Here is a 19,600-nt window from a genome sequence, read left to right as displayed (position 1 = left end):
CCTTCCACCCTACCAACCTTCGCATAAACCAAATCATCTGCCGACATTTCCGCCACCTCCAAACAGACCCCACCACCAGGGATATATTTCCCTCCCCACCCCTCTCTGCCTTCCGCAAAGACCGTTCCCTCCGTGACTACCTGGTCAGGTCCACGCCCCCCTACGACCCACCCTCCCATCCTGGCATTTTCCCCTGCCACCGCAGGAACTGTAAAACCTGCGCCCACACCTCCTCCCTCACCTCTATCCAAGGCCCCAAAGGAGCTTTCCACATCCATCCAAGTTTTACCTGCACATCCACTAATATCATCTATTGTATCCGTTGCTCCCGATGCGGTCTCCTCTACATTGGGGAGACTGGGCGCCTCCTAGCAGAGCGCTTTAGGGAACATCTCCGAGACACCCGCACCAATCAACCAAATCGCCCAGTGGCTCAACATTTCAACTCCCCCTCCCACTCTGCCGAGGATATGGAGGTGCTGGGCCTCCTCCACCGCCGCTCCCTCACCACCAGACGCCTGGAGGAAGAACGCCTCATCTTCCGCCTCGGAACACTTCAACCCCAGGGCATCAATGTGGACTTCAACAGCTTCCTCATTTCCACTTCCCCCACCTCATCCTAGCTTCTAACCTCCAGCAACTCGATCCCCTGACCTGTCCGGACTTGTCCGACCTGCCCAGCTCCTTTTCCACCTATCCACTCCACCCTCTCCTCCCTGACCTATCACCTTCATCTCCTTCCCCACTGACCTATTGTACTCTATGTCACTCTCTCCCCACCCCCACCCTCCTCTAGCTTATCTCTCCACGCTTCAGGCTCTCTGCCTTTATTCCTGATGAAGGGCTTTTGCCCGAAACGTCGATTTTGCCTGTCCTCGGATGCTGCCTGAATTGCTGTGCTCTTCCAGCACCACTGATCCAGAATCTGGTTTCCAGCATCTGCAGTCATTGTTTTTACATATCTATGTATATTTAGTTCTTGGTCCTGATCCCCTGCGTCCATGTCGCCATGATGCCCCCGAATCATATTTGCCAATTTCAATCTGCACTACAAGCTCATTTACCTATTTTGTGTTCTGTGTTGCTTTTAAGTACCACACACTTGGTCTTGTGAGACTGTACCCCTTTCTCATATTTGTCCCCTTATCTGCTGTGTCTGATGTTAGATTCCTGAGCCTTCCCATACTCTGTCCTACTGATTGTTAGTGGAAATGTTAATCACCTCACCTGAGCAGCAGCCCCACACACAGACACACAATGTCAAAGTTTTTCATGTGACTAACCCCCCCCCCCCCCCCCCCCCCCGGCCACTCCAGACCCACTTGGTTTTAAGCCTGAACTATTTAATTTGCCAGCACTTTGGTCCCAGCATGATTAAGGTGGAGCTTGTCCTATTGGAAGCTCCCTCCTTTCCTGGAGCCATTAGGAGGTAGTGACCATAATACAATAAGCTTTAATCTGCAATTTGAAAGGGAGAGCGTACAATCGGTAGTGACAATATTTCAGTTGAATAAAGGGAACTCTGGAGCTATGAGGGAGGAGCTGGCCAAAGTTCAATGGTGCAATATCTTAGCAGGGATGACAGTGGAGGAACAATGGCAGATATTTCTGGGTATAATGCAGAAGATGCAGGATCAGTTCATTCCAAAAAGGAAGAAAGATCCAATGAAGAGGCAGGGGTGGCCGTGGCTGACTAGGGAAGTTAAGAAACATATAAAGTCAAAAGAGAAAAAATATAACGTAACAAAGATGAGTGGGAAAATGGTGGACTGGGAAGCTTTTAAAGAACAACAGAGGATTACTAAGAAGGAAATACGCAGAGAAAAAATGAGAAAAACTGGCCAAAAATATAAAGGAGGATAATAAAAGCTTTTTTAGGTATGTGAAAGGGAAAAAAATGGTTAAGGCTAAAATTGGGCCCTTGAAGACAGAAACAGGGGAATATATTACGGGGAACAAAGAAATGGCAGAAGATTTGAATTGGTACTTCAGATCTGTGTTCACTGGGGAAGACGCAAGCAATCTCCCAGAGGTAACAGTGGCTGAAGGACCTGAACTGAAGGGAATTTATATTTGCCAGGAATTGGTGTTGGAGAGACTATTAGATCTGAAGGCTGATAAGTCCCCGGGGCCTGATGGTCTACATCCCAGGGTACTGAAGGAGGTGGCTCGGGAAATCGTGGATGCGTTGGTGATTATTTTCCAGAGTTCGATAGATTCGGGATCAGTTCCTGCGGATTGGAGGGTGGCTAATGCTGTACTACTTTTTAAGAAAGGAGCAAGAGAGAAAGCAGAAAATTATAGACCAGTTAATCTGACCTCAGTGGTGGGAAAGATGCTGGAGACAATTATAAAGGATGAAATTACGACACATCTGGAAAGCAGTAACAGGATAGGTCAGAGTCAGCATGGATTTATGAAGGGGAAATCATGCTTGACTAATCTTCTGGAATTTTTTGAGGATGTAACTCTGAAGATGGATAAGGGATATCCAGTGGATGTAGTGTACCTGGACTTTCAGAAAGCCTTTGATAAAGTCCCACATAGAAGGTTAGTGAGCAAACTTAGGGCGCATGGTATTGGGGGCAAAGTACTGACTTGGATTGAAAATTGCTTGGCTGACAGGAAACAAAGAATAGTGATAAACGGCTCCCTTTCAGAATGGCAGGCGGTGACCAGTGGTGTACCACAGGGATCAGTGCTGGGACCGCAGCTTTTTACAATATATATATTAATGATATAGAAGATGGTATTAATAGTAACATTAATACATTTGCTGATAATACAAAGCTGGGTGGCAGGGTGAAATGTGAGGAGGATGTTAGGAGATTACAGGGTGACCTGGACAGATTAGGTGAGTGGACAGATGCATGGCAGATGCAGTTTAATGTGGATAAATGTATGGTTATCCACTTTGGCAAGAACAGGAAGGCAGATTACTATCTAAATGGAGTCAAGTTAGGTAAAGGGGCAGTACAAAGAGATCTGGGTGTTCTTGTACACCAGTCAATGAAGGCAAGCATGCAGGTATAGCAGGTAGTGACGAAAGCTAATAGCATGCTGGCCTTCATAACGAGGGATTGAGTATAGAAGCAAAGAGGTTCTTCTGCAGCTGTACAGGGCCCTGGTGAGACCGCACCTGGAATATAGTGAGCAGTTCTGGTCTCCAAATTTGAGGAAAGACATTCTGGCTATTGAGGGAGTGCAGCGTAGGTTCACGAGGTCAATTCCTGGAATGGCAGGGCTATCTTATGTTGAAAGATTGGAGCAACTGGGCTTGTATACCCTTGAGTTTAGAAGACTGAGAGGGGATCTGATTGAGACGTATAAGATTATTAAAGGATTGCACTGATGGGGAGTCCCGAACCAGAGGACACGGCTTAAAAATAAGGGGTAGGCCATTTAGGACAGAGATGAGGAGAAACGTCTTCACGCAGAGAGTGGTGGGTATGTGGAATGCTCTGCCCCAGAAGGCAGTGGAGGCCCTGTCTCTGGATTAGTTTAAGAAAGAGTTGGATAGAGCTCTCAAGGATAGTGGAATCAAGGGTTATGGGGATAAGGCAGGAACAGGATACTGATTGAGGATGATCAGCCATGATCATAATGAATGGTGGTGCAGGCTCGAAGGGCAGAATGGCCTACTCCTGCACCTATTGTCTATTGGTACTGGTGCCAATATTCCATGAATTCAAACGTGTTGCTCCCACGCCTATCCTTGAGCCACTCGTTTACTTTTTAGTCTAGTTGACCCTGTGTGCTTTCAGGTAGTAATCTGGAGCTTATTACCTTGTTTGGATCTGCTTTTTAATTTAGTCTCTCGCTACACTCCTACCCTCATCAGAACCACTATCTGCCTCACTGGTTGTCACACCCTCCTGTTCCAGACTATTGGCTGAATTTGAGTGAGTTAATCCAAGGGTGTGACTGCCTCCTGAAATAGTCACCATGTAACTCTCCACCTCTGTGTCATAACGATTGAATCTCAGACTCTAGCTTGTCAACTGTGAGCCGGAGTTCCTCAATCAACCAACACTTGTGACAGATGTGGTCACTATGAACCACAGTGCGGTCCACCAGCTCACCACATTAGGCAAATGCTACATGTTGCTTGGTCCTGCATCTCCATCTCCATCTCCATTTTATTTGCTTAGTTCTGAATTTGTGTTCTTAAAAGGTCCTACTGATCTTTTTGTTTTTAATCTGTAAATATTTCTCGCCTTTTACCTTCAATTTGAAAGTAACCCTTGTAGTCAAATTAGCAACTGTTACCAGTCAATGAACTTGTGGTTGTCTAGTGATGTCACTTTTTTTGTGCTGGGCTCTGATCCTGGGCTCCAATTTATCCTACAATTTTAAAAAACTCTTACAAGCTATGAACTAAAAAAGCAGCAAGAAGTACCTCTTGCCCTATGCAGTGAATTCTGTGCTGCCTCCAAAGTCTCTAGACTATTTACTCATGCTGTCTTCCTTCAATTGTGATCTCACTTTTCTTAGTGTGAAACTTACTAAGATAGTAAAGTTATTTGATGAGGAAACATTGGGGAGGCTGTGCAAGTGTCTAGAAAAATGAGGGATGATTTGATTGAGACATAAGCTCCTCAGAGGACTTGATAGGATGGATGCTGAAAATATATTTCCCCTTGTATAAGAGACCAGAACTAGGGGGTACAGCTTTCAAATAAGTACTTTCCATTTTTGATGGAAATGGGCAGAGATTTTCCTTTTTCTTGAGGGCTGTAAACCTTTGAAACACTTCCTTAGAAAGTTGTTGGAACGCAGAGTATTGAGTAGTTTTAAGGCTGAATTAGATGCATTCTTTGCTAAACAGGTGTAAAACGATACTGGGATAGGCAGGAAAATAGTGTTGAGACCACAGTGAGATCTATCATAACTTTAACGCATGACGGAGCTGGCTTAATGAGCTGCATGGCTTAGTCCTGCTCTGAATTCGCATGTATATCTTACAATTTTAGCTAGGATACAAGTAAGTTGAATATTATTTTGATCTAGACAAATTAAGAAATTCTATCCAAGGTTTCTTCCTTATTACTGCTCACTTAATTTATGTTGGTGAATGAACTGTGTGAACCTTAGGTGATAGCAGGATTAACCTTCACAGTGAAATATTCTGTAATGAAATGGTCTCTTGACCCTTACAGCCATGATTACTAATTTGATTTTCTGGGAGGTATTGAAACTGCACTTCAATATAGTTCTATCTTCAGGAGAAAAAAAGAATACCTTTTGAGAAGTCTCTGTCAGAATATTCCCAGAAGTTCAATTTCAGGTATCCGAGAACTTAGTAAATCAAAATAATTGTGCACAATTGTAAGTTATTTTTGAAAGGGGATACTTGTTTATTACATGTTCTGTCTGTGCTTTGTTTTAAAGGTTCTCTGAGAAACTGTTCAAAGCCACTACTTTGTTTCTGCTGAAGTTCTGACTGCAATTAAGATATCAGGTGTGCCTTTTAGTACACGGGAACGCTTACATCACATCTTGCCGGTTTGGAAGGATCCCTTTCTCTACTCTGTGAGGACCTGAAAGATTTTATATTGAAGGGGGAGAAGCTGATATAAGATCAGCAACATGTCCATCACCAACACTCCAACTAGTAATGATGCATGCCTAAGCATTGTGCATAGCTTGATGTGTCATCGACAAGGTGGAGAAAGTGAAACTTTTGCAAAAAGAGCTATTGAGAGTTTGGTGAAAAAACTGAAGGAGAAAAAAGACGAACTTGATTCATTGATCACAGCCATAACAACAAATGGAGCTCATCCCAGCAAGTGTGTTACAATACAGAGAACGTTAGATGGCAGACTCCAGGTAAATGTCAATTGGGAAATTATTTTATAACTTTCTATTTATAGCAGCTTTGTAGAACGAAGAACGAAATGAATAAAGAAATGACATAATTACAATTTTAATGTTTTTTCTGTGGTTAAATTATCAGAAAAGTAAGGGAGGCAGAAAAAATTTGTTACATTTGTTGCTTCCCCACCATCACGTTAAATAGTTCTCCTGAGGTCGGTTCTTTTGTCCTAATGTTTACCATAAACCCCCCCCCCCCGCCAAAACAACTGTCCCCATTACCCTTACTTCCCATGGATAGTTCATCTAGCCTGCACATTCCTGGATGCTATCGGACAATTTAGCATGGCCAGTCCTTCTAATCTGTGCATCTTTGGCCTGTGGGAGGAACAGGAGCACCTGGAGGAAACCCATGCACACATGGGAAGAATGTGCAAAGTCCACACGATCAGTCACCCAAGAATAGAATCGAAGTCAGGTCCCTAGAGCTGTGAGGTAACAGTGCTAACCACTGAGCCACCATGCTGCTCCTTTCTTGCTGATTGTCAACCCATATCGTATGTTGTCTAAGTTTCATGTACTGATGTTTTTGTTTATAGTTTCTTAAACACTATATCACTCTGTACCTCTAGAATCCAATATAACTAACCCTAAAGCATTTAATTATATGAGCTGGACGTCATTTATCCTTTATAAATCTATACACACTCAAACCTTTTCCAAGTGCTTTGTCACTCCTTCTCAAATGATAGATTCTAGTAACTTCTCTGAATGTCATGAATCCAAGATGCAGTTAACACTATTAGAAAGGTATATAATTTCATTCGGGTTTAGACCTTTTGCAAGTATACTTTTTGTGTGATGTGGTAACTTGGTATTTGTTGGCCCAAGTTCTGATCACATGTTTAATTAAATGATGTCCATATGAAATGATTCAGCATTTTTAAGGTTTGCCAAAGTTTTAAAAGGAAATGGGATAATTCCTTTCTTTAACTTAAAAATAGTATTTTATACCTTATAACTAATAATTATCTTTGAGGCAGGAGTATAATATTACATGTAAAAAATGAGGATCAGACAGTTGTTTGAAGTTTGGGATCTAAACAGAATCTATTTTCTTTTTCCTAGTTCTGGCTTATTAAGGCCACCCATAAATTCACGTTTTTAAAGAGGTTTATAAAGATGTTGTTTTTGTTTTTAATCAACCTGTGCAGATGTCTTATGATACATTTCCAAGCCCATCGCACCCTGAAGTGGGACTTGAATCCAGACCTTCTGGCAAGATGTCGGAACTATACCATTACATTATAAGACTCCTCTTTTTTAAAAGAGGTAGTTCTTAGCTGACCAATGAAGATATAATAATATCACCTAGAAGAGTGGCCTACTTTAGTCAGTTATTTGAATAAGTTAATTCATGGGTAATTTTCATTGTGTGACAGTGTACATAATTTAACTTTTTGAGATTTTAATTAAATAAAAAACTATTGGTAAAAGACCAAATGAAATAATTGGAATGCTTAGTATTTGAAAAACATACTTTCAGATTTTTTTACCAGAGTTGGAATATGTCCATGATGGAGTTTTAATATAATTATGTTGTACATAAAAAAAAAAAGCATTGCATTAAATTCTTTAAAAACACCCAAACATTTTTAATCAATAGTATAATTAAGTTTGTATTTTATTTTCAATTCCAGTATTGTTTGCTAAGAAATAATTAATTCATCTTTCTACAAAATTATTTAAGTACATTTCAGTTTTTAAAAATTAAATTTAATAATGGGTTAAGTATGAGCCATTGTGAGTGGATAGTGACTAAAATTTGGAGGTTATAGACCAATAAGATTGGAGTGCTGACCTGTGAGAAATTAGCTGTGTGTGTGTGTGAGAGAAGTTGCAACTAAGACCGTATCAAGGGAACGCAGTAAGTTGTATTTGCAGGCATTATATCTGAATGCACAATATATTCTGAAGATGGATGAATTCATGGCATAAACTGAGATCAATAGATTTGATCTTGTGACCATAAACTGATACAGATTGCTGAATAATCAGGATTGACAATTAAATATTCAGAACACTTGACTTTTAAGAAATCCATAGGGTAAATGAGAATGTGGTAGATAGTTCTCATAATAGATAGCGACAGTGGAAAGAAAGCGTCCTTTCCCAGAATGTAGATCAGTACATGTAGAGCTGTGAAAGCTAAAGAGTAGATACCGTCATTATAAAGTAATGCAAGTCAGTCAGTCTAACCTCCGTGGTCGGTAAGCAGTTGGAAGTAATTCTGAGGGACAAAATTAATCTGCACATGAAGAAGCATAGATGAATCAAGAATAGTCAGCATAGTTTTGTTAAAGGGGTATTATGTCTGATCACCTTGATTTGAATTTTTTGAGGAGGTAACCATATGTAGATGAGAGCAGTGCATTCTAGTCTACTTGGATTTCAGCTAGACTTTTAATAAAGTCCCTCCTGTGATAATGAAGGCAAGACCCCATGGGATCCAAGGAAATTTGGCAAATTGTACACAGGATTAGTTGAGTTGTGGGAAACAGAGGGTGATAGTCAAGAGTTGCTTTTACGATTGGAAGCTTATGTTCAGTTGGGTTCCACAGGTGCCCTTGCTGTTTGTGGTATAAATAAACAATTTAGATATCAATGTCGAAGGGTTAATCAGTAAGTTCATGGATGATATGAAAATTGTTGGGTGGTAAATTGTTGGGTAGCTTTAGATTACAGGAGGACATAGGTTGGTCAGTTGAGCTGATCACTGGCAAAGAGAATTCGATCTGGATAACTGTGAGGTGACACACTTGGGTAGGACAAACAAAGCAAGAGATTGCATGATGAAGGTCTACACCACTCAACTTTATACAGCTCATTCATGTCCCCCCCTCAGTCTCCACTGCTCCAAGGAAAACAACACTAGTCTATCCATTCTGTCTTCAGAATTGAAATAGTATTTAAATGTACGCTTGTGCGAAGGCATACAAGGATGGAAAATGGGATTCGAACTGGCAGGTGGTTGACTCTGTGACTATGGTAGATCTTCATATGAGCATGCTGTTGAACATAGTGTTGGTAGTTGGGTAAATAAAAACATAGTAACTGGGAGTAGGCAATTTGGCTCTTTTGAGGCTGCTCCATCATTCAGTAAGATCAAGGTTGATGCTGAATCTCAGCGCCATATTCCTGGCATCCCCTTTGTCGCTAATATCTAAAAAATGTATCAATTTCTTTCTTGAGTATATTCAATGAATTGGCCTTTTGAATTTACCAAAGTCCACTACCCTTTGAGTGAAGAAATTTTTTTATCTTCTCAGTACTAAATGGTCTACCCCATATCTTGAGACTGGAGTGCACCCTGATCCTAGACTTCATATCCAGGGAAGTCATACAGAATAGAAACAGACCCTTGTGCCAATTAAAATGTCTTCTAAATGTTGTGACTGTACCTGCATCTATTACCACTACTGACAGTTCATTCCACATATGTACCACCCTGTGTTAAAAAGTTGCCCCTCAGGCTCCTTTCAAAAATTTCTCCGCGCACCTTAAAATTATGCCCCTAGTTTTGAACTACCCCACCTTGGAGGAAAGACCTTTTGCTATTCACCTTATCTATGCTCCTAGTCATTTTATAAAGTCAGCCCTTAACCTTCTACGTTCCAGTGGAGAAAATCCCGGCCTCTCCTTATAACTTATCCCTCCATTCCTGGTAAATCTTTTCTGAGTCTTCTCCAATTTAATAGTGTCCATCCTACAGCTGAGCAACTAGACTGCACACAGTACTCCAAAAGTGGCCTCATCAACGTCCTGTACAACCTCAGCATGATGTCCACACTCTGTACTCAGTGGTCTGAGCAATGAAGACAAGCATGCAAAACTCTCTCTAACCACTCTGTTTACATGTGACCCAACCTTAAAGGAACTAGGTGCCTGAGCCACACTACCCAGAACTCTAACATTAACTGTACAGTCCTGCCCTTGTTTATTTTACCAAAATAGAGTACCTCACATTTATTCAAGTTAAGCTCCCTCTCCATGCTCAGCCCATTGGTGCAATTGATAAAGATGTCTTTGTAATCTTCGATTACCACCTTGACTTTTGACTGTCTTACCAATTTTGGTATCCTCTGCAAACCTACTGACCATTTTCCCATATGTTCTCAGCCTAACTGTTGAGATAAATGACAAATAAAAGTGGATCCGGCACCAATCCCTGCAGAGCACCACTGGTCACAGGCCTCCAGCTTGAAAAAAAACAACCCACCACCACCACCCTCTGTCTCCTACTGTGAAGTCAATTTTGTATCTGATTGGCAAGCTCTTGCTGATGCCCATGTGATCTATCTTTACTAATTAGTCTTAATATGCAGAACCTTGTCAAAGGCTTTACTAAAGACAATATAGGCAACATTTACTCCTCTACCCATATCAATATTTTTGGTTATGTCCTCCAAAGTAAATTTGAATTTGTGAGACAGTTTCCCTTGCGCAAAGCAGTGCTGACTATCTGTAATCGGTCCTTGCCTTTCCAAATACATGTAAATCCTAAGTCTCGGAATCTCCCCCAACAACTTGCCACCACTGATGTCAGGTTTCAAGGTCTATAATTTCCAGGCTTCTCCTTACAGTCTTTCTTAAATAAAGACACAATGTTAGCTGCCCTCCATCTCACCAGTGGCTGTAGATGATACAAATGTCTCTGCTCGGGCCCTGTAATTTCTTCTCTGGGGTATACTTGATCAGGCCCCAGAGATTTATCCATCTTAGTTTTTTTTAAGACATCCAGCACTTCTTGTTCTGTAATGTGGACTGTTTTCAAACATCGATCTTTATTTCCCCGTGTTCCCCAGCCTACTTTCTTTCTCTGCAGTAAAAACTAACACAATATTTGTTTAGTATCTCTCATCTCCTGTGGTTCCACACACAGATGACCTCATTGATTTTTAAGAGGCCCTATTCTTTCCCTAGTTGCTCTTTTGCTCTTTGGGTTACTTTTATCTGGTATCGCTCATCCCCTTTTTGCCCTGATTTTCCTGTTAAGAATGCCCCTGCACTTCGAGAGATTCACTTGATCTAAATTATCTATATCTATGACTCCTCCTTATTCTTGACAAAAGCCCCAATATCTTTATTCATCCATTGTTTCTTACTCTTACTGGCTGTATCCTCTCGCAGGAACATAATGCCTCTGAACCCATTATCTCCCTTTTGCCAGTCATCCCATTACTTGCTAACAGTCCACTCCAGTCAACTTTTGAAAGTTCCTGTCACATACCATTAAAATGTGCCTTACTCCAATTAAGAGCTTTAACTTGTATGCAAGGTCTATCATTTTCCATTACTATTTTAAAACTAATAGAATTATGATCACTAGTCCCAAAGTGCTCCCCCACTAACGCTTCAGTCACTTGCCCTGCCTTATTTCCCATTTTTGCTCTTTCTCTGGTAAATACATCTACATATTGATAAATAAAATTTCCTTGAATACATTTTAAAATTGTTCACCATTAAAACCCACACCTTCTGACTTGTGTGGGGGATGGCGGGGGGGCACATGGGGGAGCTATAGTACAATCACATCAAGGTAATCATCCCCTTCCTATTTCAGCTTTACACCCATATAATTTCACTCAAAGATCCCTTAGAAATATCCTGTTTAATGTAGTAATGATGTTTTCCTTATTCAAAAACACCAATCTGCTACGTCACACCTTCTCTCTTGCCTCCCTTTCTATCCTTCCTTTAGCATGTAAAGCCCAGAACATTGAGCTGCTAGTCCTGTCCTTCCCTCAGACATGGAACTGGAGCATTACAGAAACATGCTCCCATATGTGCCCTGAGTTCATCAGCCTTCCCTGCAAGACCCTTTTTGTATGGAAATAATTCAGTTTAATTCTTCAGATTTACCCTTTGTTCTCTGACTTGTCTGCCTTTTCTAATTAACTTGCTCTTTTTAAATTCAGAACCATCCTCATCTATTTATCTATCGTCACTATTATTTAGAATCCTCCCACCACCCTGTCGCCTCTAGTTTAAAGGCTCCTGAATAGTACTAACAAATATGCCCACCAGGATATTGGACCCCTTCCAGTTCAGGTGAAACCCGTCCCTTTTCTGCCCTAGAAGAGATCCCAATGATCCAAAAATCTGAATCCTTGCTCACTACATCATCTATTCATTTATCTGTCCTATCTTGTTATTCCTACTCTCTTTAGCACATGGTACCAGGAATAATCCAGAGATTCATCCTTGACCCTGGCACTAGGGATGCAACATAAGATCCTGAATTTGCACTCACGGCTGCAGAATCACCTGTCTGTGCATCTGACAGGATTGTCCTACAATGATTACTCTTTTGAATCTTGACAAACTCTGCTTAATGTTAGGTAAATCGAATATTCTAAACTCTAGTGTATATAGGCCAATCAAATCAATCTCTCCTCATGGAACTTTTCTGCATTCCAGTGTCTAGTGAACCTCCTCTGCACTTCCTCTCTGCCAAATATATTCTTTTTTGGGTCGGGAGACCAAAACTGCCCTCAGTATTTTGGGTGTGATCTCTCCAGGCACTGCATAAGATGTCCTTATTTCTGAGCTCAAATCTCTCGCGTTGAGCAATTTTACTTCCTATTCGTTCACTGTACCTACCTGGCTAATTTGATTCGTGCAAGGGCAACCAGATCTGTTTTTACATCCATACTGTCCAATATATCATCATTTAAATCATGCTTTTCCTTTTGTTTTTCATACCACAATGTATAACTCCATATTTAACAATATTGTACTGCATCAATTTGTTTGCCCACTCCCTCAGCTTGTCTAAATCACCTTGATGTTTCCTTGCTAACTCCTCTCAACTCTCAATCCCACCAAGTTTTGTGTTGTCAGCAAACTTGGAAATGTTGTATTTGGTTCCCTTCTTCACACAATTTATATGCTTGTGAATAGTTGGGGGCTACGCACTGATCCTTGTGCCACCCACTAGTAACTGCCTGCCCTTCAGAAAAAGACCTATCTCATCCCACACTCTTTCCTATCAACAAATTCTTAAAGCATGTGAGTGTATTGCCCTCTAACACAGGCTTAGACCCTTATAAAGGAGTTCCTAATCTCTTTCTGGAAATGTAATTTTGTTTGCAGTTAACATTTAATACCTGTAAATTACTGTATTCTAAATTTCATTTGGTTTAAGCAGATATCCAAGCACTCGTGCACTTGAATTTTGATAATTACGAAAATCAACGAAACGTGTTCATTGCTTTCAAAAAAAAATCAAACCGCTATGGAAATCAGAAACAAGAACAGAAATTGCTGGGAAAACACAGCAGTCTGGCATAATGTTTTCAGAAAGCCGCGTTAACGTTTCAGGGTCAGTTCCGAAGAACGGTTTCTCTCTGCTGATGCTATCAGACCTGTGTTTTTCCTGCAATTATTGTTTTTGTTTCTGTTTGTTCTGCACCTGAGACTGAGCTTAATATGGTTAAATATATAGAGGCATTGCTGTAAGACTGTGTGCTGAATACAACTTGTTTGAACAGTATGCTGACTGTTGAATCAGTAGAGGAGTTGCTCCTTTGCTTTCTTGAATATTTTTCCCTTATTTTGATTCTTACTCTACTACACCTGGAAGAAACTAGCTGTTTGCTGAGTATCTGATCAATTTTTATTATCTATTCTATTCCTAAGTTTTGAAATCGTTTAGAAACAAATGATAAGGTTAAGATGTATTTAGAAAAATATGTTAGGTTGTCAGGACAGATTATGTAGAATCATAGAAGTTTCATAGAACCCCTACAGTGTGGAAACAGGTCCTTTGGCCCAACAAGTCCACACTGACCCTTCAAAGAGTATCCCACCCAGACCCATTCCCCTACGTTTACCCCTATGTAATGCACCTAGCTTACACATCTTTGAACACTATGGGCAATTTAACATGGCCAATTCACCTAACCTGCACATCTTTGAACTGTGGGAGGAAAGCAGAGCACCTGGAGGAAACTGAGGCAGACCCTAGGAGAATGTGCAAACTCCACACAGACAGATGCCCAAGGCTGGAATCGAATCTGGGTCACTGGCTCTGAGAGTCAACAGGGTTAAGCGCTGAGCCACCGTGCCACCCATGTATCATACTTATGGTTAGTTGGAGCTCCTGAATGCCATTATGATCCAGTCAAACACATGTCTGGTTTTTGCTGCTTGAGCAGTTTTGACTCTGAGTTAGAGCCGGAGGCTAAACTGCAAACGTTGCAAAACATCACAGAAGGGGAAAGTTACCTGGGCTCTACATTCCACCCAGTTATTGCACCTTTTAGGATAGAGTCTTCTGATTTGATCACTGATTGGGGAAGGAAGATGTGACTGTGAGTGAGTTAGATAAGGGGACCTTGGCAGGAGCTTCAACCTTTGCAATTGTCCAGCAAATTTGAGATTAATTATCTTATTGGATGAGTGAGGTTAAGAGAGCAGGGTGGATGAGCTAACTGACCATTTCACCATGGCACAGGAAGCCATTCAAGTTGGGGAAGCAAAAAGAAATGGAAGGGTAGAAAGATAGTTTAATGTCAGGAGTTCTTTGCAGCCAAGAGTGAGAGTCCAGAAGACTGTGGTGCCTGCCTAATGCCAGAGTTTTCTGCTCAGAGGTAGAGAGGAACGTAAAAATCCAGTCGTCATGGTCCAGGGCAAGTTGAGGGAAAGAGGCTTTACGTGGTTAATGTCAGGAGCTAGACATTAAAATAACAGAATCTCATCAGTAAGCATACCCGGATTTTAAATATTTGTGAGAAAAAGTACATTTTGATGAGCTTTCTTTTGTCTTGCACTTATAAGGACATTTCGCAAGAATAAAAATTTCAGGGCAAAAATCAACATTTATACTGCATGAGAGTGGAGTACAATGTTTTTAGTTACAACATAATATAATTCAATACAGCACAGGAACAAGCCCTCCAGCCCACCAAGCCTGCGCCAATTCTAATCCTTATTTAGACCCGCTACTTAATACCCATGCTTAGTTTCTGTCCCTCTGTGACCCTCGTTCATGTGTGTATCTAGATACACCTTAAACATTGCTAACGTTCCTGCTTCCACCACCTCCACTGGCAATGTGTTCCAGGCACCTACCACCCTCTGTGTGAAAGATTTTCCTTCCACTTCTCCCCTGAACTTTCCACTTCTCACCTTGAACCTGTGCAAGTCGACTTTTCCACCCTAGCAAAAAGCCTCTGACCATCAACTCTATGTATGCTTCTCATAATTTTGTACTCGCCCTCTGTCTTTCCAGTGAAAACAATCTGAGTTTATTCAACCTCTCCTCATACCTGAAACCCTCCAGATCAAGCAACATCCTGAAAAACCTTCTCCATGTCCTTCCAGTAATGTGGCAACCAGAACTGCAAGCCATAGTTCAAATGTGGCCAAACTGAAGTTTTGTATAGCTGTAACATAACTTGCCACCTTTTTACATTCAATGCCCAGCTGACAAAGGCAAGCATGCTTTATGCCGCCTTGATCATCTTATCTAGCTGTGTTGCCACTTTGTGATCTGTGGACACAATCTCTCCATATGTCAGTGCTCCTAAGGGTTCTGCCATTTGTTGTATAATTCGCACCTGAATTTGATATTCGAAAATGTATTACTTCACATTTGTCTGCATTAAACTCCATCTGCCACTTTTATGTACAAATCTGCAATCTATTTATATCCTGCTATACCCTTTGACAATCTTCCTCGCTGTTTGCAACTCTGCCAATTTTGGTGTCATCTACAATCTTATTAATCAGGTCACCTACAAGAAAGGTCCCAACACCGATCCCTATGGAATACCATCAGCTCCTAATGTCTATTCCAAAAAGCACCCATCCCCTGCTATTTACTGTCTTTTATGACCAAGACAGTTTTGTATCCATCTAGTCCGGATCCCATGAGACTCAACGTTTTGTACTGGTCTGCGATGAGGTACCTTATCACATGTCCATGTAGACAATATCCACTGCCTTTCCCTCATCCATCATTCTCATCACCTCCTCTCAAAACTCAATCAAGTTGGTGACATGTGACCTTCCCTGCACAAACCCATGTGACCTTCCCTGCACAAACCCATGTGGCCTGTTAGCAACCAGTTCATTTGCTTCCAAATGTGCATAAATCTTGTCTCTCATGTTCTTCTTCAGCTTCCCTACCACTGACGTCAGGATCATCAGTCTGTAATTACTTGGATTATCTTATTTCCCTCCTTTAAACAAAGGAACAACATTGGCCATTCTCTAGTCCCCTGGAACCTTGCCTGAGACCACAGAGGATGCAAAGAAATCTGTTAAGGCCATAGCTATTTCTTTCCTTTCCTCCCACAGTTTCTTGGAATAAATCCCGTCTGGCCCGAGCGATATGTCTACCTTAATGAATTTCAAGACACCCAACACTTCCTCCTTTTATTATGTTGACATGACCGAGAGTATTCACTCACCTTTTCCTACCTCAACATTCCTCGCGTCACTGTCTTTGGTGTATATTGATGTAAAGTATTCATTAAGGATCACACCCATTTCCTCTGGCTCCATGCATAACCTCCCTCACTCACCCTTGAGTGGCTCCACACTTTCCTTAGCTACCCTCGTGCTTCTAATTTATGTATAAAATGCGTTGGGATTCTCCTTAACTCTGCTGGCCCATGATATTCAGCCCCTTTTCGTCCTCCTAACTCCTCGCTTGAGCTTTGCATTTTTGAAGGCTGTGTCCTTTTTAATATCTCTCCATTTGTTTTTTACTTCTAGACCAATCTAGAAGGAGAAAATAAATTTAATGAGTTCTAACACTTCAATTGTGATATATTCAACTTTAAAGTTAAAGAATAGAGAGGAAAGATCATTTGACAGTTAAGAATTGTAAATCGTGAGAGAATTAATTGGACTTGGAGACTACACCTTTAAGAAGTTTCTTCTTTAGCATATTGATGCATTTCTTTTTCATGTGCATTTTTATAATGGCTGTAAGTTCTTTTTGCAGCATTTTCATGCCTATATTTACTTGGGTTTTATAAGACCATTGTGCACTTTGATATCCTTTCTTTTAAAAAAAAAATCATTCTTCCCAGGTGGCTGGACGCAAAGGTTTTCCACATGTGATTTACGCTCGGCTCTGGAGATGGCCTGACCTTCACAAAAATGAACTCAAACATGTAAAATATTGTCAGTATGCATTTGACCTGAAATGTGACAGCGTCTGCGTTAACCCTTATCACTATGAGCGTGTGGTTTCACCTGGCATTGGTAAGGATTCTTTAACTGTTCTTGTTAAGACCACATAGCAATTTTGCCGAATTGCTTATTTATAACTAGATGTATCTAGTGGCACTTTTTAATTTAAACTGATGAGAAATCTAGATGATGAGCTAAGTTTTAGTGCAAGACAATACCAACCTTCAACAAAACAGAAAAGATCAGATGAATTGAACCACTGTTAGTTCATGACAGCCTTTGTTTTTAAAACTTTGCCAACTGCTAAATTAAGAAATAAAGATTTCAAAAATTCTGAAGCTCTAAAATCAAAATCAAAAATCAAAACCTAATACTGGGCCTTGACTTCCAACATACTGAGAATATGTGGAAGAGAAAGATTAGGTGGCCAATAGCCAGTTGGCACTTGAGATAAATGAGTGGAGTATTTAGAAAGAGATGACTGGACTACTCACAAAATTGAGAAAATCAAGGAAAATTTTAAAAACAAGGGAATTCAAAGATTATGGAGAAGGATCATAGTTGAAAGAGTAGGAAAAGAATGTTGATAAGTTTTTTGATGTTTAATTTACGGAAAGTAGATTGCCAACAAAGAGAACCAGGATAATGTTGATTGTCTTACTAAATTCAGCAATGCTCAACTGCAAATTAATTTTGCAGTTGCACTGTGTCATACTTTGGATCTCTTTTCAGGATTTGTTGGTACAATTTCAAAACAAGTCTTGGATTGGGTTTGTGCCTGGTATACAACAGAGAATGAATACCAAAGATTTTTGCTATACGGATATAAACTGGTGGTTGCTGAAATAGTTTTACATCGCAAAATAGTACCATGAAAGAAAAAGACGCTGTTGCAGTGAGAGGCATGGGAAGAGTTTCTAGCTACCGGAACATTGTTAGATGTATGTGACAATGGGAAGATGCAAATTTCTCTATTTCTAAAGAAAAATAGAACTTAAGTTAGTTGCTAAAGGCAAAAGGTTCCCTTTCTAAATGTGTGTTTGAGCTTTTTTGTCATGAGATTGTCTTCATAAGCCTAGAACTGAAAAATAACTCAACGTTAATGTTTTACATACTGTACATTGTTGTTTGCTGAATAAAACTTGCATTTGTAATTTGAGTACATTGTGCATCATGACTTGTCAAAATTAGGTGATAAGCACAGGGGTAAAATCTTGACCTTGATTATACCATGATATGCAAAAAGAAATAAGAAGGCAATAACGATCTTTTCAGAAAGTTTGGTAATAAAAGGGATTAATGCTTCAAGCAGTTTGGTTCCGTAAAATGCAATTATTATAAAGATTTCTAAAGATGGCAGCAAAATGACCAGTAAAACTTGTCAAAATTAATTTTATTTTGAAAAACCTTTATTGGAAGTGATGCAGGTCCTTTGACCCACCAAGACTGTGCCGACACACACTGCCTGTCTAAACTTAAAAAAAAAACTTTGGCCTTTATGCAGTCCATTTCCTTCTCTTCCCTGCCTATTTGTATACCTGAAGAAGGGCTTATGCCCGAAACGTCGATTCTCCTGTTTCTTGGATGCTGCCTGACCTGCTGCGCTTTTCCAGCAACACATTTTCAGCTATTTGTATATCTGTCAAGATGCCTCTTAAATGTTGCTATCGAATCTGTCTTTACCATCATCTCTGTTAGCATTTTCCTTCTATGTAACACCCTCTGTTTTTAAAAAAAACTTCTCATATTTCCTTTTAAACACTGCCCTCTTGCCCCTCCTTTTTACCTTAAACGAATGTCCCCTAGTAATTGACATTTCTACTCTTGGAAAAAAAGACTCCAACTATCTATTTTATCCATGCCTCTCATTGTTTTGTAAAAGTCTATCAGATCATCCTTCATCCTTTATTCAAGTGAAAACAAGCCAAGTTTATTTGATCCTTCCTCATAGCTACTACCCTCCAAACTAGATTGTATCCTGGTAAACCTTTTCTGTACTCTCGTACACATCCTTCTGATAGTGTGTGGCAACCAGAACTATTTGCAATATTCCAAGTAAGTTCTGTACAGCTGCAACATGACTTTATGCCCCAACCAATGAACACAAGCATGCTGCATGTGTTTTTAGAATCTGTGGTGGTTCTATGGTGATTAGTCATCTTACCCACTTGTGTTGTCACTTTGTGGGAACTGTGGACCTGTATGCTGAGATCCCATTGTAAATTGATGTGACTAAGGGTTCTACCACTTACTGTATACTTTTCCCCCTGCATTAGACCTTCCAAACTGCATCACCTTGCATTTGGCTGGATTAAACTCCATCTACCATTTCTCTGCCCAAATCTCCAGCCTATACATATCCTGCTGTCTCCTCAGGCAATCGTCCTCAATATCTGCAGCTCCGCAGTCTTTTGTCATCCTCAACCTTATTAATCAGGCATCTATATTTTCTGTATATAGGTTTGCTTGCTGAGCAGGAAGGTTCATTTTCAGACATTTCACCATACTAGCTAACATCTTCAGTGAGTGCCCAGATGAAGCACTACTGATGATTCCTGCTCCCTCTTTATATGTTTGG

The 19,600-nt window shown here is 40.5% G+C and overlaps 1 protein-coding gene across 1 annotated transcript in view; it reads left to right on the top strand.

Moving 5' to 3' along the window:
• The window catches only part of smad4b (SMAD family member 4b), a 110,196-nt gene that overhangs the window by 24,026 nt on the left and 66,570 nt on the right, over nt 1–19,600 (top strand). The window contains exons 2-3 of the mRNA XM_087990636.1: nt 5,392–5,829; nt 16,920–17,094. Of these exons, the coding sequence (XP_087846762.1) occupies nt 5,590–5,829; nt 16,920–17,094 (415 nt within the window). The 5' untranslated portion in view covers nt 5,392–5,589. The remainder of the gene's footprint in view (nt 1–5,391; nt 5,830–16,919; nt 17,095–19,600) is intronic.

This window comes from Chiloscyllium plagiosum, unplaced genomic scaffold, assembly GCF_037043375.1.
Source record: "Chiloscyllium plagiosum isolate Xiang-an unplaced genomic scaffold, Cpla_swu_hap1 HiC_scaffold_1, whole genome shotgun sequence".
Classification (NCBI taxonomy): domain Eukaryota; kingdom Metazoa; phylum Chordata; class Chondrichthyes; order Orectolobiformes; family Hemiscylliidae; genus Chiloscyllium; species Chiloscyllium plagiosum.
Note: the sequence above shows the minus strand (reverse complement) of the source record. Positions and strands in the feature narration are given on the sequence as shown.